Source organism: Medicago truncatula, chromosome 3 (genome assembly GCF_003473485.1).
Source record: "Medicago truncatula cultivar Jemalong A17 chromosome 3, MtrunA17r5.0-ANR, whole genome shotgun sequence".
In the NCBI taxonomy this organism is placed as follows: Eukaryota; Viridiplantae; Streptophyta; class Magnoliopsida; order Fabales; family Fabaceae; genus Medicago; species Medicago truncatula.
In genome coordinates, this window is record NC_053044.1 from 47,555,606 (window position 1) to 47,567,658 (window position 12,053).

Sequence of the window (12,053 nt, forward strand, 5' to 3'; positions counted from 1 at the left end):
CAGACACCAAATTTGTAAAAAGACTTCAGAATCAGGAGATACATACACCCAGGATAAAAGCAACATATAAAATGGCAACCAACTTGGTGCTAAAAAAATCATCCCATGTAATCTAACACATAATTTTCATTCTAGAATAATATGACATCAAAACTTAAGTGTGTCATCAATTAATTTAATAAAATTTCAATGAAATGTAGATCAGTGAATCATGGATTCAGCTCCTCTAAATAAGGAAGCCATTTTAGAGTCTAAAGTCAGTATTAATTATGGGACCATTGATTAACAAATCAAAAACGGATATTGCAAGTTTATCATAACACAAATCACGAATTTGTTGAAATAACAAGCCTTTATTTTCTCCCTTTACATATTAACTCACTTCAAAAGAGCCAAATTTAGCATGCATGGTCTCTTCTCTTTCCATAAAACATGAAAATCTATTTTATTTTTATCCTCCACACTGCCACATATCCACCATCATACTCCAGACAGTACCCCTCCAGTTTCAAACCTACAGGTAGGTAGCAAGAAGGCCTGTGGAACTTCGGCATTTTTCTTTTTTGGACCTAAAAGCTCATGCAAATCATTCGAACCCTCTCCAATCTTAGTGGTCTTATATTTTAATTTTAGCTTCTTTTTTCACCTAAATATACCAAACATTTGATTTTAATCCTTCTAAAATATTTCTTAGGCTTTTGGTCCCTTTAAAATATTTTATTCATGAAATTAGTCCCTACTCTACATTGAGAAACATGGACTAATTTCATGGATAAAATTTTTTGGAGGGACCAAAACCCTAAGAAATATTTTCAGGAGACTAAAATCAAATGTTGATATATTTAAGGGGACCATTTGCTTATATGATAGGGATGAAGCAATAAGGGAAATTGGTCTAAAAAGGAACAAGGAAAAAAGGCAAGAGTTGAGAAAGAAACATCACCTTGAATTCCACTCAGAATTATGATAAGCATGGACCTGGTGAGTATGCATGTGTTGAAAACTGTTTGTAGGTAAAATGAGTGTGAGTGAATGCATTAACGTCTGGATTCATTGGAGCAATAGGGACATGGAACCGATTAGAAATGGACATGTTTTAACAGCTGCCAGATATTTTTGATTAGTCATATAGATATATAATCGATGTTATATTATTACTAACTTTTTCACATTAGATTTGGTTGGGCAACAATCTTCATTTAATTATTTAATTTTTACAGGAAATTAAAGTATAAAATATGATCTCACTAAAATCGATATAGATCATCTCCTCTTTTATCTTCATTCCTCTCTTGACTTTATATCTCTCTCCATTAAAAAGAAAAAAATAGTGTTAAGAGAGGATGAAAATTAGAAGATGAAATGAGATAAAAAAAAGAATAAGAGGATCCAATTTACACTAAAACATAAAATCTGTATAAGTTTTAGAAGAAGAAAAATGCAACTTTTAATCATCACAAAAGTGGATCATATCATGTTAGTTCTTGACAATTTTTAGTCGCACCCCAAAAATCTTATATCCAATTTTAATTAAAATTAAATGATAATATTGAAATTGTCATTGTTCATATAAGTTTTTCAAAAACTCTTTCTTGAGTAACACTCGAAATTTTCACCTCCACTCATCTATAGATTTGTAACCAATCTCAATTAAAGGTTAATGATTGAATCACAAGGTCTTTCAAGTCACACGCATGTAGGTAATCTAAGTTTAAAACATCTAATTTTAAGTACGTCTCAAAATTCAAATTTAAGGAAATATTACGACTAAAAAATAGGTAAACTCAATTTACATACACATTGCACGTAAACTTAGTTTATGCATGTTATGCAAATTAAACTAAATTTATGTAAATTCGGTTTGTGAGCGCTACGTGACTCTTGATACAATTGGATATTTATTTTACTTTAAGGATATTTCGATCATTTTGGGATGTAAAGGATGTTTTTTGGATGTGACTAGAAATTCTCGTCATGACATTTTTTTTACACGGTCATATTTTGTGTGTTGTTGAATCATGATTGATCACATGTAATTCAAATAGTTCAACTTTATTTGATTTATTTTGCTCCATTTGTTTAGATAGATGAGTTGGAATTGAGTGATAAGGACGTTAAATTTTCAATTTTCACTCTCAGCATATAAACGAATAATATTGATCATGACATGAGTTAGAGTAAAATTTCTTCAAGTATTGGTAATGTTATGGATTGAGCTTTTGGGTTGAGCCAAGCATAATACCGCATCCATTAAACATCACACTATGACCTATTAGGATATGCTTCATCTTAAACCTCTTACACTCCTCAAATATTATACTAACCTAAACGTAAAATTGTTTGCATGTAGGCTCTCATCATCGATCACCCTCTTCGACGTGAATTATGACCAAACACCATCATTCAAGAAGCGCTTATTCCACTAAGTTGCCATCACCATTGTGGTTCTGAGTTGTGCCCCTATATAAACATTGGTATTATGAGAAATATTGTTGCCCCTCTTAAATATTTTTCCTTTTAAAATAACAAGGGACTAACTTGTCCCTTCAAAGGTGAAACATACCACATGTTATTTAAATACTTGGATTAAGCGACTTTTTGCTTCAAAACATATTCAAGTTGAATCACCACTCTTGCAAAGCAGAAAACGACTCTAACACCACTCTTAGGTTACCATAGCCTAAATTATAAGGTGATCATTACATTGAATTTATGAGAGCAACCACACAAATAGTTTGAACCCAACATCTTTAGCCAACCCAACATCTTTAGCCAAAGCCTTAAATCATTAAGTATATTGATCATCTCACTTGCTAGTTTTTAATAACATGTATATTATCCTCTAATATGATATTTATTTACTCACTCTTGACTGATATATTTATATGACACCTAAAAATAAAACGTATAGTTATATATACACTTATATATGAATGAGTAGTGGTATTTGAACAACCAGACAACTTTTGTAACAACTTATTTTCTCTCTCTTTTCATTCGTTAAAAACAATGGAGAGAGAAAAAGGAAGAGAGAGAATAAGAGGATAAATGTAAGTATGAGAGAGAAAGTTGTTAAAAAGTTGTGAGAAAGTGGTTATACAATATCATTTCTCCATATAAATATAAATACTTTATCGAGAAATTCTGTGCATTGGTCATTTGTCGTTCTCATCAATTTTGTCTTCATAAACGGTGCAAGGTATTAACACATATCGTCATAAATTACAATGGTCGCATTTGGATTTTAACATGAGACAAATTTCAGATCTCACTTTCTCGCTTCCTAGAAATAGAAATGGGTTGCTGCCAAACCCACATGTCTGGTCATTTTTTTCTTCAAATTAATGCCATGATTGATAGTAATCACCACAATATAGAATAATATTACTATTCTTGGGAGTATTATATTATTTTCGTACAATTATCAATTCTACTTGTGTGATTCAACTCAACTGGTCAGTATGTTATACTCACTCCTCCATGTCGGTTGCATTGTGCATGCACTATCCTATAGGAGAAAGTCCTAACCATCGCTAAAATGCATCTCACATAACACCTTCGATTATTATAATTTTTACTATTATTTCTTTTGAGAAACACATTCCATTACTATTATTATTATTATTTTGAGGGAATTATTATTATTATGATACATGCATTTACACATATTGCCTAGTATTTTATTATTTTATTTCTCCTAGAATAATCAAATGTTAAAATTAAATATGGGAAAATGCCAACAAACATCTTCAGATCCATTCCAAATTTACTATATTTATCTATCATGTATTTATTGCCTATTTAAGAAATAGATAGATGCAACTGATAAATTAGTAAGACTTATTTTAATAAGAGTGTCTCAGTAATATTTCATTTGTGTTTATCTCTTGTATAAGTAGACATTAATTGCTTCTCAAAAAAAAAAAAAAAGTAGACATTAATGAAAATAACTAAAATGGAACAAATCCAAACTTTCTTAGAGCATTATTTAAACAATAAAAAAAATTATAACAAGTCCTCAAAACCGCTTGTTAATCTTGCCGGTAAATATGACCGTCTTCAAGATCCCAGCTGGGAGGTGTTTTGACCTGTGCCAAATTAATACCATAAGCTGTAATTTTCTTTTTGACAGCAGTGTGAACGGCTGTTTAACTTATCAAGCTAATTTACGGACTGAAGCTAAAATACCAAAATTTGGGTGTACTTTTTTTTTTTAGTGGACTTGAGTCTAACGTTGTCGGTTGTTTGTTGATTTCGCACTGAATATATTTTGGTCAAAGAACAAAAAACCTAAACTTCTTTTGACTGTTTACATTTTTATGTCAAGTTATTGGTCATTTGACAATATCTCTCACTTTTCAAAACAAATCAAAAAAAACAAGACAATTGTTTTCATTATTAAACGGAACGGACATCACAATAACTAAAGAGGCAAGGCCAAAAGTTGAAAATTCTTCAAAAAGAAAAAAACTAAGTTGATAATAGAAAATTTTAGACAAAATTTTAAAAGAAATAGTATTTTAATAGATTAAAAATAAAATTGGATATATTTACATGGGCGGAAATAAGTTTATCGATCTAGATAATTGCTTCAACTCGATGACCAAAACGACCACAAGTTGTATTTTAATCGAACTCGTGTATTGATCTAAGTTTTTCAATTTTAGTGTTAAAAATATAAATTGTGGAAATTTGTCTAGTGGTTATAATCATTATAAAATTAAATGTCATTTAAGTATATACTGTTAATTTTTCTTTAAATTATGGACCGACCCGACCTAAATCAACCTACTTATCACGGAGTTGAGCAAGCTCAAATTTGATAAGATCATCTCCATATGATATATAGAGACACATATAATACAAGATTTCATTTAAAAAAAGACGGACACGCTAAAAAAAATAGTGGATTCCACCAACAAACAAGTTTCACAATATTAAAATCTTTTTCATTTTTAAAAACAAAATAAATGAATCCATTATTATATACAAAAAAAACCTCGAAACCCCATTTATTCACGTTAAAAAATTGAATTTCTAACAATTAGGTTACTTAACAAAAAAGGGAATATAGAAGTTTCATGTTAAATTTATATGCGACATGTCAAAAATAATAAAATAAATATTTAAAATAAATATATTTGACATAATTGACTGATGTTTGAAATTATTATGTTTAGAAAATTTTACAATTTGTTTTTTTATATAGATATGGTTATGAAATATGCTTTGTACTGTATTTTATATTTTTGTAGTATTTATATTTGTAAATATAGAAATAGAAATACATAAAATCTCAGAATCTTGTAGGGAATAGATAGATATTTACAAAAGTATCCTCAGCCGCATGTGTTTCTTGGTTAGGCGAGTAAGCAAATGTCTCCCTCAGTCCTGATGGTTTCCTCTTCCTTAAGTCACTCCCTCTCCTCCGGCCCTTAACTATTTTTTAGTAATTTACATTCTCGAATATATTTTTAACTTATTTTCGTCGGCAAATCTAGCAAGTTATTTAATCAGAAAATAATACTACTAATTGTGTGACTTTGGCAGAAGCAACTAGCACTAGCAGAGCAGCAACTAAAACTCTCTCTTCCTTCGGCTATATATATAAATCAGAATCCAACATTCACACACTGTCAAACACCTTTCTCTCAATTTCGAATCTCACTTTCTCTCCGCGTTCACACAATGCTCAGATAGCACCTTCATCTTCTTCCTAGATCTGCTTCTTGCTATAGAACCAGAGGTACGTTTCTGTTCCCAATCTTCATCTCTCAGATCGCATTCTTCATTTCTTTCTTTTACTTGTTCACTAGCTAACCGCGTTCATTCGAATCTTGTTTCTTGAAATTCTAGAATCTAGATCCGTTTCAATTTTACTTGATTTCAATTTCTTGAATCTCAGTTCGATTTTAGTATACGTGTTGATGTTAAATCTGGCTGATTATCATAACAATTAGGCTTAGTGATTTGTTTTAACTTTGAAGTATGAAAAAACAAAAAATAGTGTACATGTTAGATGTTAAATCTTGCTGATTATCATAACAATTATGCTATGCTTAGTGATTTGATTTAACTTTGAAGTGTGAAAACGTTCTGATCTAACTGTTTCATATCGTGATTTCATTATCTCACTTCTTATATCTGATTTATTTACCATATCTAATACTTTTACCGTTTTACTAATTCAACGTTACATTACTTTAGTTTAGTTTTTTTTTTTTCTCTTTCTTTTTTCCTAATTTGTGATTCTGGTTTATAGTAGAATAATTAGTACTCATATTTTCGTAATTTATTTTTAAAGTCTTAATTAATTGAGTAGTTATTAATCAGGTACAATCATCATTGGTGAGTTTGATCCGACAACATGGCTTTAGGGAAATATTCTAGAGTAGATGGTAGAAGATCATCGAGTTACTGTTCAACAGTGACTATAGTTGTGTTTGTTGCTCTAGCCTTGATTGGGGTTTGGATGATGACATCATCTTCTGTAGTTCCTGTGCAAAACGAGGACGTGCCTCAGGAGAGTAAAAGTGAGGTGAAGGAACAGACTGAGGTGAGGGAACAGGTGAGTGAAACTGATAATAGCAATGCTCGGCAGTTTGAAGATAATCCGGGTGATTTGCCTGAGGATGCGACCAAGGGGGATAGCAACGTCAGCTCCGAAGAGAAGTCGGAGGAAAATTCCACGGAGAAGTCTTCTGAAGATACGAAGACAGAAGACGAGGGTAAGAAAACAGAGGATGAAGGTTCCAATACAGAAAATAACAAAGATGGCGAAGAGGCGTCTACTAAGGAATCTGAATCTGATGAGAGTGAAAAGAAAGATGAATCAGAGGAGAACAACAAGTCTGATTCAGATGAAAGTGAAAAGAAATCTAGTGACTCGAATGAAACAACAGATAGTAATGTAGAGGAGAAGGTGGAACAAAGCCAGAACAAAGAATCTGATGAAAACGCTAGTGAGAAGAATACAGATGATAATGCCAAAGACCAGAGTTCAAATGAGGTATTCCCTTCTGGGGCTCAGTCTGAGCTTCTAAATGAAACTACGACACAAACTGGATCGTTTTCTACTCAGGCAGCAGAGTCAAAGAATGAAAAGGAGATTCAAGAGTCCTCCAAGACTGGGTACAATTGGAAAGTTTGTAATGTTACCGCTGGCCCCGACTTTATCCCATGCCTTGACAACTGGAAAGTGATTAGGAGTCTTCGCAGCACTAAACATTATGAACATCGAGAAAGGCACTGTCCTGAAGAACCTCCCACCTGCCTTGTCTCTCTTCCTGAAGGATATAAGTGCTCTATTGAATGGCCTAAAAGCAGAGAAAAGGTTAAAATCAAATCTTTTCAATTGTAATTTCATTCTCTGGCTGTTTTTCTCTTTCCTATAATTATATGTTATTTCTCCTGCAGATATGGTATTACAATGTTCCACACACTAAGCTTGCTGAAGTTAAGGGGCATCAAAATTGGGTGAAAGTTACGGGTGAGTATCTTACTTTTCCTGGTGGTGGAACCCAATTCAAGCATGGGGCACTTCATTACATTGACTTTATACAAGAGGTATGCATTTTGTTTGGATTAAATTTGACATTTATTTGCTGCTTTTGTATTTAATTTTTCCACAAAATTCTGTTTAACTTGTATATTATCTGAACTTTCAAGATCAATATATAATCAATGTAATCCCTAACTTGTCACACCCTTTTAAGAAAAAAAATCACCGCACCAGTATAGCCTTTAAAAATCTGTTAATATTGGAATGAAAAAAAATATTATGGCAATTCAACTCTATAGAGCGTAAAAATCTTGTTGATCTAAGCTTATGGGAAGCAGCTCATTGGTAGCTTCTCGTCCAAGTTTCTCTTTATTTTATGATACCTGGAGTGAAGAAATTGTTTGTTGCTATCTCAACACAATTATGATTATTTTTCACGTTCTGACAGTTTAGACTGAACTGGTAGGAATGGCACATATGATCTGCATTGACTAATAAACAAATAGTAAACGAGATACAAAAATTGCAGCTCAACTGCCGATAGAGGAAATTAAGATACGTTGGATGATAAAATACCCCCCCCCGCGGCGCGCGTTTACGCACGACAGGACAAATCCTAATACATATGAACTGCACATCTGTGAGGCACTGGATGACAACCAAAACTTACCATAATATTGATTTAGCTTCATTAATTGATCTTCTACAAACCAGCTTCTTTATCAGAAGAAGTTATGTGAAATCCACATACTTTGATTCTAAACTTTTTTTAGATTTCTAGAATTTACAATGTTTGCTCGATGTGGACGAGCAGTCAAGCATTTTACCTAATAGAGCTTTGACGATGCAGACTCTGCCTGACATTGCTTGGGGCAAACGCACACGTGTTATACTAGATGTTGGATGTGGAGTTGCCAGCTTCGGAGGCTTTCTCTTTGATAGAGATGTACTTGCAATGTCACTTGCACCAAAGGATGAACATGAAGCTCAGGTTCAATTTGCTCTTGAGAGGGGGATTCCTGCTATATCTGCTGTAATGGGCACAAAGAGGCTTCCCTTCCCTGGGAGAGTATTTGATGCAGTCCATTGTGCACGTTGTAGAGTTCCATGGCACATTGAAGGTATTCAGATTACACAGATTCTGTTTACATGATTAGATTAGTTTATGATATAGAATTTTGAATCGGATTCATTTAGGCATTTATCAATCTTAACTTGGTATGTAAATTGTAGCGACAGACAACATATAATACATGTAAATGCCACTGGATTTTGTTATGCAGCTATTTTGGTGGGGTGGGTATGTTGGATTATTTTACGTTATTCTTACTATCAAGATGAAGAGAAAAACGTGTGACATTTGATGAAATTCATGTGTTTAAATTACACAGCAGAGACTCTACTATTTATAGAGTTAATGCAATAATTATGAGAATCACCAATATCCTAGTTAACATGATTACTGGATTTGATTATCTTATTTACATGTTTTTAAACAAAAACAATTTACAACTGCAGGTGGTAAACTTCTTTTGGAGCTGAACAGAGTATTGCGGCCTGGTGGTTTTTTTGTATGGTCTGCTACTCCTATTTATCAGAAGCTTCCTGAAGATGTTGAAATATGGAATGGTAAATAATAACTAGTCATGTGTTCCTTTTTTGTGCATTTTATGTAGGTTTTTAATCTTGACATTTATGAATTTGTTCACAGAGATGAAAGCACTAACAAAATCAATATGCTGGGAACTTGTTTCAATCAGCAAGGATCAAGTTAATGGAGTTGGTGTAGCCATATACAAGAAGCCACTATCCAATGATTGTTATGAGCAACGATCAAAGAATGAGCCTCCACTGTGTCAAAAATCTGATGATCCCAATGCAGCATGGTATTCCTTCCTTAACTGACATGGTGTTTTCGTAAGCAATAACAACAACCAAGCCTTATCCTACTAAGTGGGGTCGGCTACATGGTTTTTATTAAAGCAAAAACCAAAATAGAAATTGAGATTTTGCTGAGTTAATTGCTGAATTAGTCTTTGATTGCAGTCACTTACACTGAGAAAACTTTAAAACAGAGCTGATAGTTGCTTCTTACCCCCTTCCTGTCTTGGAAAAGTGAGGAACATTTGTATAAAACAAGTATAAAAATGAAACAGGGCTTTTTATTTGGCTGGAGTCTTAGATGTTTCTGCTGCAAATGAACAATTATTTTACTTCGAGATTTATCTGCGGAATTTTCAATTACACTAGTATTATAATGTTCATGCAGTCTAATATCTCTCTGATGTGACAGGTATATTAAATTGCAAGCATGCATACACAAAGTGCCAGTTAGTTCAAGTGAACGTGGGTCACAGTGGCCAGAAAAGTGGCCAGCCAGGCTGACCAATGTACCATATTGGTTGTCAAGTTCCCAAGTTGGAGTCTATGGTAAGCCGGCCCCTGAAGATTTTGCTGCTGATAATAAACACTGGAAACGTGTAGTGTCCAAGTCTTATCTAAACGGATTGGGAATTCAGTGGTCAAATGTACGGAATGTCATGGATATGAACTCAATCTATGGAGGGTGAGCAAAAATCATTGTTTCAAATATTATTGTGAACTATTATATACTGACTAATATGTCCTTCCGTGTTTGACATCTTCTACCGATTGTGGCTTCTAGATTTGCTGCAGCTTTGAAAGATTTGAATATTTGGGTCATGAATGTAGTTTCAATAGACTCCGCAGATACCCTTCCCATTATTTATGAACGGGGTCTTTTTGGTATATATCATGATTGGTGTGAATCATTTAGCACCTATCCCAGGACGTATGATCTCCTCCATGCAGATCATCTCTTTTCGAAGGTTCAGAAAAGGTGAAAATAATTTTTTCATTCCCACATTAATAACCAGCAAACTTTTTATTATTGTTTTGCTAATACTTATTTGGTGGTCACGCAGATGCAATCTAGCTTCTCTGGTAGCTGAGGTTGATCGAATTCTCAGGCCTGAAGGAAAGCTTATTGTCCGGGACACTGTTGAGGTCATTAATGAGCTTGAGAGCATGGTAAAGTCCATGCAGTGGGAGGTTCGCATGACCTACTCCAAGGATAAGGAGGGTTTGTTATGTGTCCAGAAGTCCACCTGGCGGCCTAAGGAGACGGAGACACTCAAGTATGCTATTGTTTAAGCACGGATGAAATGCCAAAATACTTGGGTTCCGGCTGCTCAAAATTCTTGTGTAACTGTACTAGTCATGTATCATTCTAGTTATAGGAATCTATGTATTCGTCTTTTACCTTTGGTCATTAATTTTGATATCCTTTATTTATATTTAGAGATTGGTGTTTTCTTCTATAATATGGTGCCATAGGGTGAGGAAAATCCAATCACATTCTTGCAAATGTAGAGGCCATTGATTTATTTATTTTATATGCGTAATAGTCGGGAATTCAGAATATGCATGACACTATAATTTGTAGTATTTATGCAACTGAATATATGGATTGGATTATGACCTGAATGTTGAATACTGTACTTGTACCTTTTTTAGTTTTGGTTGTGCAACTGTTAGTTCCAAATATTTCTGCTCAACGAATAAAGCTTGTTTCAGAATCAAAGGATTCAAATTCGAAGATTTCCTAAAAGAAATTTGAAGATGGTAGGAAAATGTGACAGAAGCTGGTAGCAAAATACAATTAATATTATTATTACAATAGATAATCGGGAACTCAAGTCAAGACTCTGCATTCCCTTCCCAAATGTTTGAGTTTAGTCTCTTACAATCCTTTTTACCAAATAACTTAATCCCTCTTTCTCTTTCCCTTGTCTCATAATAACTTTCCTATTTATATAACTTTCACACATAACTATGTCTATCTATCCTAATTAAAACAATATATAATTGTCCTTCTAATTAAAATATAATATAAACTTAACAGCCTTATTTCAATACTCAAGTGGAGAAAACGAAGATCATGCCCACAGACCACGGTAGAAGAAAAAGCAATCATTGCTGATTGGATGAAAGCAGAGAAACAATGACGTTGATACAGAGTTATAGAACTACTACGATTTCTGTTCTATAAAAATGGTCACTCTCAGCTTGGAGCCATCAGCAGATATTGGAAAGGCATCCAGGGCATGATCTTGAGTAACAAATATTTTCAAGACACCAATTAGGTACCAAATTAATGACAAGAAAAGTATATTATTTGTAAACAATTGAGATTTATTTGTTGGATTGAGTCGTGTCTATTGGAGGAAAATGCAAGTCAGCGGTGAGGGGTCTGTTTTAGGATTCATCTTTCATTTTTTTTTTATCCCTACAATACAATTTCTTCTCTTATATCTCATCAAAGGTAAAAGGTTCACACATGTCCCTCCAAGAATTATGAAAAATGATGGCCATAGCAATTCACCAAACGGGCTCATTACAGGAAGCCATGAAAACCCTTACTGAAAAAACACAACAACAAAGAACAAGATCGTTTTCTCCTATAGCCAATGTGGGTAGAATCATGAAAAAAGCAACCCTTCCCTCTCCCTGCTAATGTGAAATTGAGTTT

General features: G+C 33.4%; 1 protein-coding gene across 2 annotated transcripts; it reads left to right on the forward strand.

Moving 5' to 3' along the window:
- Positions 1–5,390: 5,390 nt before the first annotated feature.
- On the forward strand, positions 5,391–11,017 carry LOC11424994 (probable methyltransferase PMT26). Of its 2 annotated transcripts, none has more exons than XM_024780269.2 (9): positions 5,391–5,746; positions 6,323–7,333; positions 7,417–7,566; positions 8,352–8,622; positions 9,020–9,130; positions 9,213–9,387; positions 9,795–10,067; positions 10,167–10,361; positions 10,447–11,017. In XM_024780269.2, the coding sequence occupies exons 2-9, from the start codon at positions 6,368–6,370 to the stop codon at positions 10,673–10,675; spliced, it is 2,370 nt and encodes a 789-aa protein (XP_024636037.1). In that variant the 5' UTR covers positions 5,391–5,746; positions 6,323–6,367; the 3' UTR covers positions 10,676–11,017. The 2 variants fall into 2 exon arrangements, with proteins under 2 accessions (XP_024636037.1, XP_003602637.1); XM_003602589.4 differs by having other exon boundaries at positions 5,392–5,746; positions 6,334–7,333.
- Positions 11,018–12,053: the final 1,036 nt, after the last annotated feature.

Coding starts and splice junctions, on each gene's coding strand:
- LOC11424994 (XM_024780269.2), top strand. CDS start 6,368: ATGGCTTTAGGGAAATATTCTAGAGTAGATGGTAGAAGATCATCGAGT. Junction 7,334..7,416: donor GGCCTAAAAGCAGAGAAAAG/GTTAAAATCAAA, acceptor TTTCTCCTGCAG/ATATGGTATTACAATGTTCC. Junction 10,362..10,446: donor TTTTCGAAGGTTCAGAAAAG/GTGAAAATAATT, acceptor GTGGTCACGCAG/ATGCAATCTAGCTTCTCTGG.